Source organism: Triticum aestivum, chromosome 7A, assembly GCF_018294505.1.
Source record: "Triticum aestivum cultivar Chinese Spring chromosome 7A, IWGSC CS RefSeq v2.1, whole genome shotgun sequence".
NCBI classification, from domain to species: Eukaryota; Viridiplantae; Streptophyta; class Magnoliopsida; order Poales; family Poaceae; genus Triticum; species Triticum aestivum.
This window is the reverse complement of record NC_057812.1, coordinates 143,173,715-143,194,447: the sequence shown is the minus strand read 5'-3', so window position 1 is coordinate 143,194,447 and position 20,733 is coordinate 143,173,715. Positions and strand designations below refer to the sequence as shown.

General features: G+C 42.1%; 1 protein-coding gene across 1 annotated transcript; it reads right to left on the bottom strand.

Moving 5' to 3' along the window:
* Positions 1 to 8,816: 8,816 nt before the first annotated feature.
* On the bottom strand, positions 8,817 to 13,417 carry LOC123154065 (golgin subfamily B member 1-like). Its single transcript, XM_044572867.1, has 4 exons — positions 13,253 to 13,417; positions 13,091 to 13,159; positions 12,105 to 12,162; positions 8,817 to 9,605 (listed from the first exon to the last, which is right to left on the bottom strand). Exon 4 carries the CDS (start codon positions 9,559 to 9,561, stop codon positions 8,914 to 8,916), a length of 648 nt encoding a protein of 215 aa, XP_044428802.1. The 5' UTR covers positions 9,562 to 9,605; positions 12,105 to 12,162; positions 13,091 to 13,159; positions 13,253 to 13,417; the 3' UTR covers positions 8,817 to 8,913.
* Between the last annotated feature and the right edge of the window lie 7,316 nt (positions 13,418 to 20,733).

Genomic DNA, 20,733 nt, shown 5'->3' with positions numbered 1-20,733 from the left:
TCGCTTCGGTGACCTTTGGCTTGATGTGCCAATTGGTCCTATTGTGACCTCACTAAGTGAAAGTTGGAAGACTACTGCTGCATCTCCAGTTGTACCAGATCAAGAAGAGGTCACTTCTCCACCAATGGAGGGGTTCACACCTGTTTTGTCAAAGTCTGCAAAGAGGAAAATGAGGGCTGCTAGAAAGAGGGTTGCTCAGAGTTCTGCAAGAGTGGTTACTCATGCTCCAGTGTCAGTAATGAAAGGAAAGATTGTTGAAGCAGGGCCATCCATCCGCCAGCAGTCCAAGGACAAGGGAAAGAAAGTGGTGTTTGAGAAATCCGAGTTTCCGCCACTTGTTTACAAGGGAAAAGAGAAGATGGTGGAGACACCCAACTCCAAACTACCTGGGAAAAGAGGCGGCGTTGCGGTCATATTGCCGTCAGCGTCGTCTTCAACAGGAAGGCCCACCAACGCTCGGAATATACTTCGAGCCGATGCTCCTGAGTTTGTCCCCTCACTGGCCCATAAACCTAGTGAGGAACGCTTGGGAATTATGCAAAAACGTTCCCTGGAATGGAAGGGAGTGTGCCTTACATCTAGTGACCTCAAAACAGGCCACGTAGATCCAACATCTGCACCGTCAGTTCCTCTGTGTGAAGAAGCACCCATCTTACGAGAGTCCTTTGAAGGTTCGTTTGATCCAGTGCGGCATCAACGGCGACAGAGAAATGTCCATCGATCTTGGATTGATCTTCCAGCTGCCGTAGGTCAAGATGCGGCGAGCCGACACTGTTCTCATGTGAGCAAGTCTGTCAAGGGGAGATGGAAAAACACTCGTCCAAAGATCCAAGTTCAGAATCCAGATGACTCATATGTTGTTAAATGCATATGTCAAGCAATAAGGTCACAGCTCCCCGGTGCATCCACATCACAAAACGATGAGGGTGGCGCCATCATGCGACTGGCGGAGGCCCTGGCCCAACGACCCGAGTACCAAGAATTCATTCAGCAACATCCTGAACATCAAGAATATGTGAACCAAGCTGCTCGTGTCCGTTCAAGAAGGGCGGCGTACAAAGAAAGAGAAAGGGCAGTACGGGCCAGGTCTGGGTCAAGCAGAGTCCAAGGGGCAGAACACGCTCCATCAGATGAGGACAGTCGGGCTAAAGTGAACAAGTGGCTATCAAATCCATCAAATGAGGTGGCCACGAGCTTGTCTCCATGGCCCTCTCGTAAGCAGACCAAGAATAAATCATTCGAAGTGTTCCAAGCAATGCCAATTGGTGTCAGGGCGGCGTCGGACAAGACCAGCGAAACATCCTCCACATCAACACATTTCAAGAGGAAGAAGGCACGCAAAACTGTCGTAGAAGGTCCTCGTCGTAAGACACGAAGCCAAAAAGGTTCAGATCATGAAGAGCTTGGGTCTAGCTGTGGTGGGTCTTATAATCCCCTATCGGACAGTACCCCTTGTCCTTCTGAAAATGAGATAGAACTCCACCATGGTGCAGAGCATACAGAACAAGTCCTAGCCGCGAATGAAACTCGTTCGGTTGAAGAGCAATTGGCCAACCTTACGGCAACACTTCAGCAAAAGGAAGATGAGCTCGCAGCCCTTCGAATTCAGATGAGCAATAACCAGAATAAAGGAAATGAAGGGGATGGTGGCGCAAGTGCTAGCAGCCAACATGGAGGAGCAGGGCTTAACCTTGAGGCGATCCAAAGAATGATCGCTGAAGGAGTAAAGTCGCAGTTGATGCAAACTCAGTACTCGATGAGGCCAGGGTATGTTAAGCCGTACCCACCTGATGTGGATTTAGTTCCTTTCCCGACAAATTACAGGCAGCCACAGTTTAGTAAGTTCAACGGGAGTGGATCTCCCCATGAGCACATAGCACACTTCCTTGCTGCTTGTCAGGATACAGCTAACAATGGAGCACTTCTCCTTAGGCAGTTTGTACAGACATTGTCTGGGCCTGCCTTCACCTGGTACAGCAAGCTACCTCCAAGCTCTATAAAAACGTGGGAACAAATGCAAAACTCATTCCTCGAGCGGTTTTATAGCACGCAGAGGACGGTGGGCATAACTGAGTTGACCCAAACTGAACAAGGGTTCAACGAGAGGGCGGCTGATTTCATAAATAGATGGAGAAACCTAAGTCTTCATTGCCCACAGCCAATCACTGAGCCAGAAGCAGTGCGTATGTGCATGAACAATCTCCGCTCGGAAGTGGCTGTCCAGTTACAAGGAGTGAGACCCCTCACATTTGAAGAGTTAGCTTCAAAATCCACGGATATAGAAAATTTTATGCAGCTTGTCGCTCGTCGAACAAAAACGACATTCAACAAGCCTACAGACAAAGGTGGTCAGCGTGAAAAGTTGCTGATGAAACCCAAGTCTGCACAAGCCATGGAGACAATGGCGGTAAAACCTCAGTTTCAGCTCGGAAGATCACCTATAGAGAATCAAGGGCAGCGAGATGCACAGGTTGGTAGGAGGCCAACTCTTAGCGAACGGCAAAACAGGGAGTATTCTTTTCCTGTAGAAGAAATTGATGACCTTTTCACTGGTTTAAAGGAGTTGAGTCTAATAGAACTTCCCAGGCCCAAAAGGCCAGAAGAAGCTTCAAAATTTAATGAACCAAATTTCTGTCACTACCATCGCATTTTGGGCCATACACTCAAAGATTGCCTTGTTGTGAAGAATATCATCCAGAAAATGATCGATGAGGGGACTATTGATGCGGATCTCCTCAAAAGCATGACAAAGGGAAAGAAAAAGGCTTCAGCAAATGTCGCCACCCTCCAGGATGATGCGGTGAGTTCTGCGTCTTCAAATATGAAGGGTACTTATGATGATGCATTACTAATTTCCAAATGTGGATGTTCTCCTATGATAATTCCAGGCCTTGCCAAATCGCAAGATCAGCATAAAGGAGAGGCTTACATTCCCTTCAGCAATGGTGCAGCCCAAGGTTGGGGGCCACGGCGGTCAAAACGCCGTGTACTACCCCCAGTGATGGAAGAAGCTCCTCCTCTGCGCTTCGCACCGAAGATATATCAGCACACCACGAAGCGCAAGAGAATACGAAGTGAAGAATTCAACGTTCTCACTATTGGTGTGTTCGAGGATGATGGCGAGTCTCTATGCTTCCCTAAGGAAGAACCATTAGAAGTTGATCAGGTTCATCTTAGATCAGGTCGTCAATTAGCAGACCCTCATCCCCCACCTAGAAAGGAACCAAAAAGCAAGGATGCAGTTCCAAATGATTCGACGGACCCTGCCTGTAGGGTGCCAGTCAAGTATGATGTAATCGCACATTTGAAGAAAATACCAGCTATGCTTTCTGTGTATGATGCTTTGTGTCTTTCATCTGATATGCGTAAAGCTCTTGTCACGGCACTCACGTTTCCAGAAGACTACAGAGTAGAAGTATCTCAAACTGAGGTAGAAGAATCTGAAGTCCTAAATATGACGTTCACAGATGAGGATATGTTGTTAGGCCCCAAGAAGCACAACAGACCTCTTCTCATGTTTGGCGAAATTGATGTATTGCCGATAAATCGCATAATGATAGATGGTGGGTCAGCTATAAATCTGCTACCATTGCGTACACTCAAAAAGATTGGGTATTCCAAGAGAGATTTGAGCAAGTCTAACGTGGTTATACATGGATTTAACCAATCAGGGCAAGAAGCTATGGGTACCATTTCGTTGGTTTTAAAATTGGATACATTATCCACATACGTGAAGTTTCACGTGATTGATGCGGCCACATCATATAATGCATTGCTTGGACGCCCATGGTTACATGAGAATCAAGTTGTGCCATCCACTTTACATCAGTGTATCAAATATATAGATCGGACAGGTGATACAGTCAGAATATTTGCTGATAAGAAGCCATTCACAATAGCTGAATCTTTCTATGCTGATGCAAAGTTCTACTTCGAGCCTGTTGATAAGGTGCAAAAGCCAAAATCCTGGAAAATACCCGAGTCAAATGTGGTAGAACAAGAGGTCGCAGAACCCTCGTCAAAGAAAAAGACCTACCAGTATATACCAAGCAACCAAAGGAAGAAGGGTGACCCAATATTTCGTGTCATAGACAAATCCCATGACATGAAAGGTACTAATTTCCCTACGCCTTTACCTCCTTTGGTACAATATAGAATAAAACAATCCCAAAAAGAGCCGCGTCATTCAAACATTGGTGAAAGTGAAAATAAAAATATAACACAAATATCTATGCTTAACAAAGATGATGAATCTTTACCCATTTCTTTGTATGATAACAGGGTCTTGTACATGATGCAGCAAATGGGTTATGACATCGCCACTGGCCCGTCCCTATGTGATGGCCGGGGACAGCTAGCACCATTCGAAAAGGTGTTATCTCAAGAACAACTCGAAGCTCTGCACGAAGACCATGTTTTAAAAGAAATGAAGCATGGGTTAGGATATGAGGTTTGTATGGCTTCGGCTGAGTATACGGACATGACGGAAGCATCTCCAAAAATGGAGGATGGCAACCAATGCACCGTGGATGACTTGGAAGAAATAAATATTGGTACGGCTGATGACCCTCGTCCAATTTTTATTAGCAAACATTTGTCCCAAGAAAATAAACTAAAATATCATGAGTTCCTGCGTGCAAATAGAGATGTATTCGCTTGGACTTATGAAGAAATGCCTGGGTTGGACCCAAACATAGCCGTCCATCGCCTTGCTGTGCGAGATGACGCCACACCAGTGAAGCAAGCTCAAAGAAAATACCGGCCTGAAATACTTCCACAAATAGAAGCCGAGGTCGACAAACTCATAGCAGCAGGGTTCATTAGAGAAGTCAAATACCCCATATGGGTCTCTAGTATTGTACCCGTTAAAAAGAAGAATGGTCAAACACGCATATGTGTAGATTTCAGGGATATGAATAAAGCATGCCCCAAAGATGATTTCCCAATACCCATCTCTGAAATACTAGTCGATGCTACTATGGGGCATGAAATATTTTCTTTCATGGATGGTTGTTCCGGCTATAATCAAATTAAAATGGCACCTGAAGATGAAGAGTTAACAGCATTCCGCACACCTAAAGGCATATATTGTTATAAAGTCATGCCTTTCGGATTAAAAAATGCTGGGGCGACATATCAACGAGCAATGACAATCATCTTAGACGGGTTGTTATATGTGATTGTTGAATGCTATATAGACGACATAGTTGTGAAATCAAAGCATGAACAAGACCACTTGAAACACCTTGAAATGGTTTTTGAGCGTCTTAGGCAACATAATCTAAAAATGAACCCCATGAAGTGCGCGTTCGGAGTTTCCTCTGGAAAATTTCTCGGTTTTGTGGTTACAAAAAATGGTATTCACATCGACCCAAGTAAAATCAAGGCGATTGTTAAGATGCCACCACCCACTAACTTACATGAACTGAAGAGTTTCCAAGGCCACCTAGCATATATTAGGAGGTTTATCTCAAATTTATCTGGGAGATGCAAACCTTTCTCGCGACTTATGAAGAAAGGAGTCCCTTTTGAATGGGATCAAGCATGCCAAAACGCATTCCTAGAAATTAAGAAATATTTGATAAATCCTCCTGTTTTAGGCGCACCGATTAAAGACCGACCATTAATTCTCTATACTGCTGCAATGCCTACTTCATTAGGTGCACTCCTGGCACAAAATAATGATGCAGGAAAGGAAACGTCCCCGTATTATCTTAGCCACACCTTGGTAGGGGCCGAGTGCAACTATCCAGACATGGAAAAATATGTCTCGCACTGGTGTTCGCTGCACAAAAATTGCGACCCTACATCTTAGAACACACTGTACATTTAGTCTCAAGAGCAGACCCACTCAGATATATCTTAAGTAAAATGGTACTCTCAGGGAGACTAGCTAAATGGGCGATGCTTTTGTCACAATTTGACATCACATATATACCGCAAAAGGCCGTAAAAGGCCAAGCTTTGGCTAACTTCCTTGCGGCACATCCGATCCCAGATGATTTTCCTATAGATGATGACTTGCCAGATGAGGATGTATTCGCCACGACCGTTACAAAATCAACATGGCAAATGTACTTTGATGGCGCTTGCCGGCAATCTGGGTCAGGTGCCGGAGTCGTTTTCATTACACCTAATGAAGGGGTGATTCCGTACTCATTTACCCTAACTTCGGCGGTGTCAAATAATTCAGCCGAATATGAAGCTCTTATCATTGGGCTTGAAATAGCAATAAACATGGGGCTCGATACGCTCTCTGTTTATGGGGACTCACAATTAGTGATTAATCAACTGATGGGGACCTACATGGTAAAGAAACAAGAATTGTTGCCATATTTCAAAAGGGCAAAAGAGCTCCTAGCTATGTTCAAAGATCTAAATATTCAGCACATAGTTAGAAATCAAAACGAAAAGGCTGACGCCTTAGCCGGTTTAGCTGCAAGTATGTCACTAGACTCACATGAAATGATGGACGTACACATAGAGGAACGAAGGTTATTGCCAATATTTGTTGAAGAAGAAGAAGAAACGGTAATATCTTCTGCAATGACAGCTGATATATGTGAAATTGAGGTAGGGGATTGGCGAGCACCATTCCTCGAATATCTACTTCATGGATACCTACCTCTTGATACTAGCGAAAGATCTAGAATCCGCAAAAGATCAATCCATTACACATGCATCAATGACATACTCTATAGGCGTTCCCATGACGGCATATTATTGCGCTGCCTTGCTGGAAATGAAATTATGGAGGCCTTAAACGAGGTGCATGCTGGAATATGTGGCTCGCACCAATCAGGTCCTAAATTGCACTACCAATTAAGGCGTCTAGGCTACTACTGGCCTACAATGTTTGAAGATGCCACTAAATTTGCAAAGAAATGCCATGAATGCCAAGTGCATGCTGACTTTATACATCAGCCGCACGAACCACTCCATGCGACAAATATGTCTTGGCCTTTTGAAATGTGGGGAATGGATATAGTTGGGCCAATTCATCCACCATCGTCCAAAGGTCACAAATTCATTTTAGCAGCAACAGACTATTTCTCCAAGTGGGCTGAACTTACACCACTAAAGGAAGACAAAGCGGAGAATGTAGAACATTTTATAAGAACACAACTCATATATCGTTTTGGCGTTCCTTCCCGGATCATGTCTGATAATGGAACTCCTTTTAAAAACAAACAAGTGGATAAGTTATGCTCCAAGTTTAAGATAGACCATCATTATTCCAAGGCATATAATCCAGCCGCCAATGGACAAGCAGAAGCTTTCAACAAAACCCTCTGCAAGTTGCTAAAGAAAGTTGTATCAAAAAATAAGCGTGACTGGCATGAAAAGCTTCTCGAAGCCTTGTGGGCTTACAGAACCACAACACGCACGCCGACAGGAATGACACCTTATTCCTTAGTATTTGGAGGAGAAGCCGTTCTACCTTTGGAGGTACAGATCACGTCATTGAGAGTCGCTACACATGAAAATTTGTCAGAAGGAAAATCAGTACAATTACGTCTCGATGAATTAGAGAGACTAGAAGGTAGATGACTTCAAGCTCTGCAAAATCTTGAGGCATATCAAGCTAGGATGTCGCGAGCATTCGACAAACGAGTCAAACAAAGGTCGTTCAAACAAGGAGATTTAGTTCTGGCTGTCATTCGTCCCATGAATATCACGCGACGGATGAAAGGAAAATTTGAACCAAAATGGAAAGGTCCCTTCGTCATAAAAGAGGTTTATTCTAGCGGCGTGTATAGAATCGTATCACCAGACGGGAAATACTCGCCGGCACCGGTAAATGGGAAATTCCTTAAGCGTTACTATGCATAAAAAAAATACACTCCATACCCTCACGAGTCTAAACTGGGGCACATAAAAAAATACACTCCATATCCTCACGAATCTAAACTGGGGCACATAAAAAATACACTCCATACCCTCACGAGTCTAAACTGGGGCACATAAAAAAAATACACTCCATACCCTCACGAGTCTAAACTGGGGCACATAAAAAAATACACTCCATACCCTCACGAGTCTAAACTGGGGCACATAAAAAAAATACACTCCATACCCTCACGAGTCTAAACTGGGGCACATAGAAAAAATACACTCCATACCCTCACGAGTCTAAACTGGGGCACATAAAAAAATACACTCCATACCCTCACGAGTCTAAACTGGGGCACATAAAAAAATACACTCCATACCCTCACGAGTCTAAACTGGGGCACATAAAAAAAATACACTCCATACCCTCACGAGTCTAAACTGGGGCACATAAAAACAATACACTCCATACCCTCACGAGTCTAAACTGGGGCACATAGAAAAAATATATTCCATACCCTCACGAGCCTAAACTGGGGCGCACAAAAAAACTAATTACTTCAACGACTTACGAGTGTAAACTGTGATGCAAAGAAAAGAAATCATCAAGCGTACTCCATACCCTTAAGAGTATAAACTGGGGCACGTAAAATTTTACTCCGATATCCTACGAGTCTAAACTATGGCGTAAAAAAAAGACTCCAAATTCTCATAAGCTTAAACTGTTGTACGAAAGGGCAGTGTATATAAAAATATAAATAAATTTGTAAAAGATAAAAATGAACAATGAAATAAAGTAATAAAGCTTCAAGCAAAAAAATGTAAATAAATAAAGGGGTTACCCAAGCTAGTTCATGCAATTAGCACAGAGTATCCATTCCACACAGAAAGCAGGGCTATACGAATAACATTGCATAGTCCATCAGTACACATGAATAGATCCCATGCAAACATACACGAATGGTGCTACTGGCATGCGAGAAGGCCCAAGAAAATGGGTTTGCCGATTGGCCGCCTTATGCAAGTCTGAGTAAAAAATGTAAATAGACAACATGTCTGATTTATTAAGAACAAAGAAACTCAATTGGACATGGAGCGCCACTCCTTCAGACTTCTAATAATAGACTTGGCTTCGTCCTCCAGCGTCGATGTCTTCCCTTTAAGAGCCTCCAATTCCTCGGAAGCTTTCACATTAGCTTCGAGCAAATCTTCATGCAACTTCTTGGCTTCAGCTTGCTTGGCGGAACGGTCTGACTCCAGTTGCTTGACCCTTTCTTCAGCTGTACACAACTCAACGGTAGCTTCTTGTAGTTGAGCGGAGAGGGCCTCCACACGTTCCTTCTTCTCAGCTTGTTTCTCCAGCATGGATGACATCTCTTCCGCTGAAGTTTTCAGAGACGCTTCAATGGATTCAGCCCTCCTCTCTGCTGCAGTAACAAATTCAGACTTTTGCTTTGACTGACCCTCAATGGTTCTGCGGGCTTCTTGCACTGTATCTGAGATCGAGACAAATTTTTCCCAAGCCGCGCGGACAGGGGCAATTTGAGGAACAATATCACCAACCGGGAGCATCGACCGAATTGCCTGGAAAATCTCATGGCGCTGGGAATCTGTTAATGTAGGGGCATCTAAAGCTTCAAAAGCATTCTGTAGCAACAAATCGATAGCATCCAGAACTGGCTTGGTAATAGCGGAAATATCCATGGATGGCGCTGAAATCTGTGTCATTATTCCCTCGCCACTGACGAGATTAGAAGCTCCTTCCGTATCACCTGGCGATAAGAAGGAGGGGCAAGATAAATGATATTGCAATGAAGTTAATAAATAGAAAAAGATACAAAGGACGAATAAAGCTACCGTGCGTAGAGATAGGCGAAATGTTTGAAATATCAGCCTGCGAGGCCACGCCTGAGTATAGATACGTAGGGGGAGTTGGAAGATTAAGAGAGGGTTCTGATATATCAAAATCCTCAAACGATAGATCAGAACCTATGACATTATCATCAGTCCCTGTATCATCAAGTTCATGCATAAAATCAACCAACTCGTCAAGATTACATGGGCTTTCTCCAAGAGAAATTTCAATCTTCCTTTTTACAGCAGGTCTTTCCTCCCCACCGGAAGAGATTGTTGCATTTGGACTAGGTTCCTCTGAGTTCCTATCAACCAAAATGTCAGTACCCTCCTTCCTTGCATTTAAACGTGTGCCTGATACTGTCACGTTTATAAGTGGCCGGGGATTGGAAGAGGAACTTGCAGCAACATCATTTGGATTATTTTTCCGCTTCTAAAAAATAGCAAAAATAATATCAGTTAGTAAATAGTGGTGTTGGCGCATAATAGTAAAAAAAAGGTATACGTATATATATTACCTGTTGCAACAAAGGTGGCGGGGCATTGTTATCCAAGTGGTAACCTCTTAAGATGTCCCTCCAATGATTCACTGCCGGCATTTCTCTCGCCTCAATAGCTGCAAGATATTCCTCTTGCCGTTCAGCAGACACCCTCTTTACTACGACAAGATCCCCTTCCAAAATCTTGCGAGAAAAAAATATGTTTCTTCCTATTATTCACATATTTGGCAAGCCTTTCTTCATAGGAATCTCGCCCGTGCATGTTACCTTGACGAAGCTGGCCTAGAACGCTGGTGAAAGGTTGGATGAAAATGGTCCACCAGTTTGTCCATGCCACTGAGGAATTGCCCACAAAATCTTTGTTGGGAATATAGTGAGGCTGTTTCGGATTCGAGCGCAATAAATGCCACCAGTGTGCATAAGCAACACTAATGTCATCTATTATATATAAACTGCGCAATGGAGTATATGGTACTTGCTGATCCAATTTGAATTGTCGAGCCACCCGGTCGGGATGATACGGCTCAACAATGCACAAGTCGTCATCATAATCGGACCTTCTCCACGATAGCATCCCTCGACGGATGGAAATGATGAATGCTTTTTGCAGCCAATGAGTGCTAGCCAAGTCAGAGAAATTTGAGGGGTACCACACAATACTCTTGTGTTTCTCGAAGAAATCGTGCGCCTTTTCAGGGCTAAAATCGTGTGGAATCCTAAACATAGTCCCCACCATAGATAATTTCCCTGGACAAAGCTTAGGAGTTGGAAATTTGCTCACTTTTGCTCGTTTACCAAATACATTCTTCAGATAAACCCCCATCCAGCCGATAATGAAATGGATGGGCCATCCCCTAATCCGGTAGCAGAGTCCTACAGGATGGGTGCTGATGCGACGAAGCGAAAAATAGATAGAACAAAGTGCTGGTGGAGCTAGTGAAATTCGACGCCCTAGAGCGATCCAGGACGCCATCACAAGGACGCCAGCGCGAATGTAGGCTCCCCCGCCAATGACAACAAAGTAGCACAACCAAACAGCAATGTACGCCGCGACATACAAGCGGACCTCACGAAGAGACGCGAAAGGAACGGAATGGTCTCACCGGTTGTGAAAATAGTCACACCAGACCTGGAAAGTCACGTGGCCGCCATTGTTCTTGGCAAGCTGATCATGTGCGGATAATAGGTCCGGTAAGAAGTCAGGGAATTGGCAAAGGGAGGGGTCTAGTGCATGTTCTGGTGGGATAAATTCTTCATATAAGTCTCCATCTAGAGGAAGACCAGCCATTTGATACATATCAAGGAGTGTAATAGTACGTTCACCACATGAGAATAGGAACGTGTTGGTTTTTGGATTCCATTTTTCTAACAGAGATCTTAGCAAGGCAGGTGAAATAGAATAATCACCCAAAGAGCAGTAAATAGCTCCACAAAGGTAATCTGAACCTTCACCAAGCCCTTTTAGGGAAAAAGAATGATTTCGTAAAATGTTTGCCCCCCATTCATTATAGCCTGAAGGACGTGGCATATACTCAATATCATGACGTTCCCAAGTCAGACCTTTGGATACCATCCTAGTACCCAGACATAAAGCTGTATCAGTTCGCGGTGAAGCCGCCAATGGGTAATATGAATAAGCTAGTTTGGACTGTCTCGCTCGCCAACCGCGAGGACCGTTGTCGAGTTCACCCTTTGGTATACTTATAGCTTTAACTATGGGGCAGTCTTGGTCATCGGAGCTAGGTTCATATAGTTTCTGTTGCTTGGCTAGCTCGACAAGGGATAGTCGATGTGAGGGAACCGTGGGCGATTTCTGCGCCATCTCTATACAAAAGAATATACGTGTGTCGGTACATGTACAAGTTGTGTTCAAAACAACAAAATAAATGAACCATGGTAAATGAATGGAAATTTTACCACGGAGGCGATAGCCCGAGCGAAGCCAGCCCTTGATGAAGAAGAAAGGATTTGCACTCTACAAAAAAAGGATGATGATTGTTAGTGCTAAAAAAATTATGCAAAGGTCAAATATCAGCAAAATGAATTATCCTCCAAAAAAAGAGAGATACATGCATAAAGCCCAATCTAGGATTTCTGGAATGTCAACTTTGAAAGGGTTGATAGATGCAAAACTTTGAAAAAAAAGTTTATATATGCAAAACTTTGAAAGAGTTGATAATTCTTGCATCAAATAAAGGGGGGCTTCATTGATCTCGCAGTTTGTACGTCGGACCAAGTTCATATAAACTTGCCGGCACGTCAATTGCGAGAAAGATATATGTGTGTAGCTTAAAAATGAGCTCTACAGTTTGTACGTCGGACCAAGTTCATATAAACTTGCCGGCACGCCAACTGTGAAGAAGATATAAGTTTGCATCTTTAAACGACCATCTTTTAAATAAATAAATAAATAAAACATTGATCTCACAGTTTGTACGTCGGGCCAAGTTCATATAAACTTGCCGGCACGCCAACTGTGAAAAAGATATACGTGTGATCTTTAAACGAGCATCTTATATAAACTTGGAAAGAGTTGATAATTGCCGCATGAATAAAGGGGAGTTTCGTTGATTGTATGACATATCTCACAATTTGTACGTCGGGCCAAGTTCATATCAACTTGCCGGCACGCCAATTGTGAGAAAGGTATACATTTGATCTTTAAAACGAGAATTTTAAGTATAAAAAAATATTGATCTCTACAATTGTACGTCGGACCAAGTTCGTATATAACTTGCCGACACGTCATTGCGAGACCAAATTTCCGCATATATACGGGACAAGATGCACAGGCGTTCATGGCCTAAAGGAGGTTACGTGCATGGGTTCATCTATAAATTATTCATCCAATCTCTGATGCTAGTATGTGTATAAAAATAATAAAAAGACAGTAGGTATAGTACCTAAAGAGAGAGCAGGTATACGTCCGAAACTAAAATATAGTTGTTTTGCCAGATTGTACCTAAACCTTCCTACAATATTGAAGGAACAAAAATTAAGGGGCAATCAGAAGATGTAAATCATGCACGTAGATGTCTATCAGAATGAACTAAGTACAAACTTACCAACGTAAGATCTATGCTTCAGCGGCAGATGCTAATCTTTTTCATACAAAGAAAGGAAGGGAGTAGAGATGAGAATCATCCGAAAGAATGATGAGAAAAAGACAATTAATGAGTGCACATCATTGCGTACCCAGTAGTCCAAAGAATAGCAGGTCAATCATAAGAAAGATCTGGACTTTGGGTTATGCGTGAGGTAAATAGAGTCCCCTTGCCAGACGATAGGAAGAAGATATATATAAGGAAAGGTATGCGCTCCGGCCGGACGCAACTACAACTACATGGCGGAAGGCCAGCGTCTTGTAACAAATTTTGAAGATTGAGTCTTTATCCAACGAAGGGACTAACAAACTTTCAAAAGGCACACCTAGATAAATATCTAGCTAGATATTTTAACAAAATAAGTGTGTCGCCCACACTAAGAAAAACGTTCGCGATATATATATGAAACGGAATATGTCTACATATATTTTCGTCTACATATATTTTCGAGTTCTGAAAGTGAATCAGAGAAATATTCCCTTCCAAAACTCGAGGGGCATCTGTTGACACGGAATTTCGCCAAAGTAAAGTATGGTGCAATAGCTATTATAAAAATATAAATTAATCCGAGTGGCAAAAATGATGAATCACCCAATGGGAAGAGCAAATGACTTTGTTTAACTTTGACCGCTTACTAGAAAATAGCAGGCGCGGAAATAAAGGAATGAGCCAAATATCAATATATAATTGTTGAGCACTTACATTGGCTTAGAATATGAAAATATCGGGTATTCACAAAGTTGGTAAAATGAATAAAATCTCCATAAAAGGTTTTATTCTCGATGAAATAATAACCATGAGACGCAAGATTATAGACGGCGCTAATATCTTCACATATTAGACCGCGTGAAATGTCAACATAAAATCATCGCGGGCGACGCTTATTTCTCAAATATTAAACCATGCAATATACATGGGCATTATTTCATCGCCGCTAATAAAATATCACGGCGACATAGGAAAAGAGACGCACGTCATTCCTAATGAAATATGGGTATGAGGGATATAACGCCACATAAAAAATACATTTTCCATGTATTTATATACGGCATGTCACACTAAGAAAATAATTCTCAATGTCACATTAATAGTTGATTAAGCCTAGCCCATTAAAATATGCTGGATGACGCCAAGGCCCATAGATTAATTAGTAAAAGAAGGGGTTTAGCCCACATGAGCTAACCACGTACGTAACTTGCCAGCCAAACCACACAGTTGGAGAAATTAGTGATTAAACAAATAAACAAAGAAGGAGGCAGCCCCACGCTCACACGATCTCACCCACGAACTAGAGAACGTGGGCGCGTCCCTCCGTTGATTTCCTTCGTTGCTCCCTCCTATAAATACCTCCAAAGGGCCTGCTCTTGGCGCTCTCTTTTCCCTGATCGCTCCGCTGCACTGCCGCACACTGCTGCTCTTTTTTTTCCTGATCGCTCCGCTGCGCTGCCGCACACTGCTGCTCTCTTTTTCCCCGGCCGGCCGCTGCTGCTCTGCTGTTACTTTCCCTGCTCATATTCTTGATCTCTAGCCTCACGCTGCTGCTGCTGCTGCTGCAAGGCCGTCGTCCGGTCAAAAGCCTGAGAAAGGTAGACAAGGTGGGCATCATGATTCTCCTCTAATCTTCTTGATCCTCCCTATATCTCTCATCATGTTCATCTTTCTCCTTGGTTGATCATTGTGATACAAACCAAGGAGCATGCCCATGTGTCCTCATCTTGACATCTTGCCTTGGCTGATCATCGCGATACGAGCCAAAGTGCAATTATGTTCAGGAAAGGAAAATTTGTCCTTGGTTGATCATCGCGATACGAACCAAGGAACATATCTCACGTATTTTCATCTCGACATTTTTGCCTTGCCTGATCATCATGATACAAGCCAAAGTGCGAATATGTTTAGGAGAGGAAAATTTGCCCTTGGTTGGTCATTGTGACACAAGCCAAGGAGTATTCTCCATATATCTTCACCTTGATATTTTGCCTTGGCTGATCATCGTGATACGAGCCAAAGAGCACTTATATTTAAGAGAAGAAAATTTGTCCTTGGTTGATCATTGTGATACAAACCAAGGAGCATTCTCCATATAGCCCCATCTTGACATTTCGCCTTGGTTGATCATCATGATACAGGCCAAAGTGCGAATATGTTTAACAACAACAAAAATACTCCTTGGCGGATCATTGTGATACAAATCAAGGAGCATACAACATATAATTTCTTCTTGTAATTTTTTTTGCCTTGGTTGATCATCGTGATACAAGCCAAAGTGCGATTATGTCAAAGAGGATAAATTTCACTCCTTGGTCGATCATGGCGAACCAAAACTAAGGAGGATATATTTTCCCTTCCATCGTAGATGAGAGTGACGCAAAGGTAAAGCTTGGGGAAAAACAAATATGAAACATACCCAAACCCTAGATGATCATCTACATAAAATCATAGAATAAATATGTGCCTACAAAATGCACTCTTCATTTGTTTGAGTTGCACAAAATAAGACAATGTAAATTGTGCATGTACCTCTATACCTAGTGCATAAAAATGTATAAATCGGGTGCTTGCTAAATTATATTTGAGGCCTCTTGTTGGTTACACTGCGGACATACATGCTATGCCACGTCAGTAGTAATACAAACAGGAAGGTACAAATGGCATATACATCTGTCATATAGATGATGAAATGAGCATACTCTAATGCATATAGAATATGCTAAGTGAAATCTAACGGGTAAACATGAGATAATAAAAGTGTTAGTTGTCTCATTTTGCACTAAAATATAGCATGCCCATAAAAAGAAATGAATGCGTGTAGGTTAAGTTAAAAGTATAATCCTACATATCTAAAATATGAAATCTAGAGCGTACAGACTCTATGCAACACGTATATACTGCCCACTGATGGTTAGAGTATATACATGTAACCCATAAAAAAATAAAGGATATTGCATCTAGCTCGCTTTAGTAGATGCTATCATCAAACATATCAAATCAAACAAGATAACATATTGGATGGTTCTGATATTGGAACCCCCCTTTTTTCTTAAATTTCCATGCATGCGCATAGGCTAACATGGAGTAAATCATCATCTCATGCATGGTCATATATGCATCAATAAAAGATGTAGCATGCATGTATTAAGTGGATACTCTGCTAGTGGACTTATCACTCGTTAAAATGAAATGACCTGAAAGTTGATTAAGATAGCCGCATGGTCATACTAGCATATGTTGGTTAAGTCGACTACACAAATTAGGTGTCCGATGCAAAAAAAAACACATTGCACTCATACTCTACGTACTACTCATAATAGTACGTGGGTAAAAATATAAATGAACAAGACACATGATAACTTGAAGAAGATCGAGGATGCTCCCCCGACACTACAAGAAATCTGTTAATACGTGACAGTCCTGATCCGTCATGGATCGACAGAAAACTGTCAAGGGTGCCCATCCATGACGGACTTGAAATCCGTCATGTATATCGCGTCATAATTTCACACCGTACCTTACATGACGGCTCTTGTCCGTCATGGATGTGCCCCAGGCCCGCTCAGGCCCAATCCATTGTGACGGAACAATCCGTCATCGATAAATGCCACGTAGGATTTTTTATTTACCAATTTGAATGACATGGCTGCCTACGTGGATACTCTTTTCCGTCACAAAATTCGTCATGGTTGAGCACATTAGCCCATTTCTTTCATCCCATTTTTTACCCCATACGTGTTTAACATTATGCAATACACAAATCCTAATGCTAATTTTGGCCAAGAGAAAGTATTTGCAAAGTGTAACATTACATAGTTCAACCAGTATGCAACCGCCTTTTGTATGTATCCACAATATAGCAGTTTACAAAATCCTCTACAAAATGACAACTTACAATATAGATCGACAATATATATATCACACATCACGCTTAGGAATGAGTACAATTCATTTTACATCAGCAAAACATACAAACTATCAAGGTTGTTATTTAGGTTCTTGCTGTCAGCCTCCCGATGGCAGCCATCATGTCTTGGTTGATTGTGCTGAGCAGCACCAAGTAGCAAACTTCCCAATCTTACCTACATATTTACAAGAACCTTAGATATTGTTATATATGAATAGATAGTAGAAATAATATAATTACAAAAAATATAAAAATGAATACATGTTGTCCATAGTTCTTAAATCTTATGGTGCCAACAAATGAGAATAACATTGTATCTACTATAAAACAAGACTAAACATATGGTTTCCTAAAATTAATCCGAAAAAGTGTTTCAAATGACAGTAACAATACACACATCACAAAACTAAGTAATATATTATTCAGGTTGTTATTCAGGTTCTTGTCATCAGACTCCTATAGGCAACTATCATTTCATCTATACCTAGCATATTTACAACATTAGATACTTGTGATAGAAATATACAGTAGAAATAAGAGAATTAAAACAAGAGAAAAAATAAATTACGTACTGTCCAAAGTTCTTAAATCTAAGAGTTCCTACAAATGAGAATAACAAAGTATCTATGACAAAAACATGGCATCACTAACAAACAATATGCACGACGCAAAGCCTCTGATCGTCGAACTACAGTACACATGAAACTCAATGTTTATGCTGCAAGTTCATCTCAAAACACCGACAACAGTAAACAGTGCGTATCATATTTAAGTGGCATAGACTGGTCAAGCAACTTTAAGAAAATGCCAAATGAGTGTCATATAAAAAATAATCAATTTACATGGTTAAGGGAAATAGACTAGTAGTAATCTGTGATCACATGTTTCTGTTACATGTGCAACTCTGGCATATACATATAGTTTGACATTTTCTTTCTTTCTTACTATACAAGGCAAAGCTTTTCCGTCTTCCAAAAATAATGTGAATCACATGCCTGGAGTAACTACATACAGCTATCATTAATAGTTTAATGATAACTACAGCCTAATTGTTCTTATATTCAGATAAGCAGAACAAGTGGACACGAGGTAGATAAAACTAGCTAGAATCTTAGCAGAGATACTCCAAGCAAAGCCATATGTATAACAAGTGGTGTATATGTTTAAGCTAGATATATCCTTGACACTTCTGAAATCTGCAACTCATACAAGTATAGCATGCTTAGAAAAATGTCTCTTGTTCTTAAGCTTCCAGTGTTAAAACAGCATGGCAGATATTTCAAACTAAAATATTAGCTAGAATGTGTTGCCATTGCAGTTTATATTACTGCTAACGAACAAGTTAGGTGAGGACAGAAGAGTCCAGAATATGTATTAACCTCCTGTGTTCTGTCACCATGGATCGCCGTTGTAGGGAAACCTCTGCTGTATAGCCAATATCTCAATGAATCAGATTTTCATTTTGTCTCCACGAAAACCAAAGTTAGAGGCTGTTCAGGCAAGACAAACCAGAAAACTAGCATGAGAAAAATCTTACAGAATAATACTCCCTCTGTCCCATAACATAAGAACGTTTTTGGCACTACACTAGTGTCAAAAACATTCTTATATTGTGGAACGGATGGGAGTAGTAAATAAACCCAATTGTTACAATCCAAGATGGCAGCAAATAATACCTTGCCGGTGAGTACGTCAAGGTGCAATGAACAAAATATGTAATATTTGCTGCAACCAAATGATGGTAGTAAGTATATTTCATGGATCTGACACTAAACTTGTATATGTAATTAGTGCGGGAGCGAGAGTAGGCGAGGAGGACTGATTAACCAAATGATGATAACACATAGAAAGTTTGTACATAATATATAACAGAGAAGTAGTGTAATTAATAGCAGCGCTAGTTAAAAATCTTACTCTTCGTCAATCCATTGAGTGAGATTAATAAATTACTTTTATTCCACAATCAATAAAAACCCAAGGAACCAACAGGAGCATCTCATGGGGCATTTAATTACTAAATTAGTAGTTCTTAACTAACTAACAGATCTCACAAATTTTACACTACTGCTAGTGCTCGCACGACAAGAGAAGAAAAAGAAATAGCCAACAGAACTAATCTATCATTGGCTGTAGCTTCTGAGTATCAGGAAAACGAAGTGGCCACATTTTATGCATCACATTTAGTCCAAAAAAATTGGATAGCCCCTGAGAACTATGCTAGAGTAGAGCAGCAATCACTTGGAAAGAAAAGAAAAACATGGCGAGAGGGTCGACCTTCTTGTTCTCTAGGGAATCATGGTGGTCGGGGCAGAGGACCTCGCCATCTAGCTTGCCCCGCTCGTCGGGCTTGAGCATGGGTCCCATTCATCACTGTCCATCAAACCGGAGTGGCAGAGAGGTCCTGCTGATCTGAATCAAAGACATAAACTTCGATTGGGGATGGTAGAGAAAAGGAAGTAAAAAATGATATAGGAGAAGATCGGTGAAGCAGGGAGGGACCTTGTGCAGGTCGTCGACGTTGCCGGCGAGGTCGAGGTCCGGCCTCCCACAGGTCACAGTCGTCGTCCTCTCCTCGTCCGGCGATTGCTGCTCCAAATCTCCGGACGGCTAGGCAGTTGCGCGACCTGGGAGACAGAGGAGGGAGGCATCTGCGGCAGATCCATGGCCCGGGTCGTTGGTTGTGAGCAGCAGAGGCGCGCCACAGCTGCTAGGGATGACCGCCCCTTCCATCGGGCCGCTGCAGCCGCTGTCGCCATGGATCTCGGGTTTCATCATCGCTTGGAGGCGGGGAGTTGGAGGCAGAGGACGGGATCTAGGAGAGGCAAGGCGTGGTGGCGGCGGATGGAGAAAGAGGTTGGGGACGGGAGTGTTTAGGGTTAGCTTTTATATGGGCAAAAGGTTTAGGGCTTTAGGCGGGCTTTAGTGGGCTTGCGGGTCTGTACTGCGGGGTTCATGACGAATTTCGAAATTGTCACCGGAAATCCGTCATGGATTAACAGGTTTCTTGTAGTGCGAGCACACCGGTGTCAACGACAGCAAGGAGGAGCGACTTTTCTTTATCATTTTGTAGTAGTCATGTGTTGCAATTCTATGTAATAGGATAGTTGGAATTCTTAATCAGGGGTTTTCTCTTCGGAGATGTAATTAACAGAATTTTTATGTAAATGTAAGAATTCTGGAAATAAAGTACCTGCAATGTTTGATTCTATTTTTATTTTATGCATTTAAAATTCACTCTCTATCAATGACGTGGACGCGTGTTTTCACGCCCGCCATTTTCCCGTCATCACCATTCTTATTCAGTACATGGGATTGTGTGAAGATTACCCCTCTTGCGACAAACCTACCATGCGACTATGCCTCTAAGTCATGCCCTGACACGTGGGAGATATAGCCGCATTGTGGGTGTTACAAGTTGGTAATCAGAGCCATCCCCGACTTAGGAGCCCGCTGCTTGATCGAATCGCTGACGTTGTTGAGTCTAGAACAAAATGTTTTGAGCCTTAGGATTATATATATCGGAGAGTAGGATTCTTTTTACTCC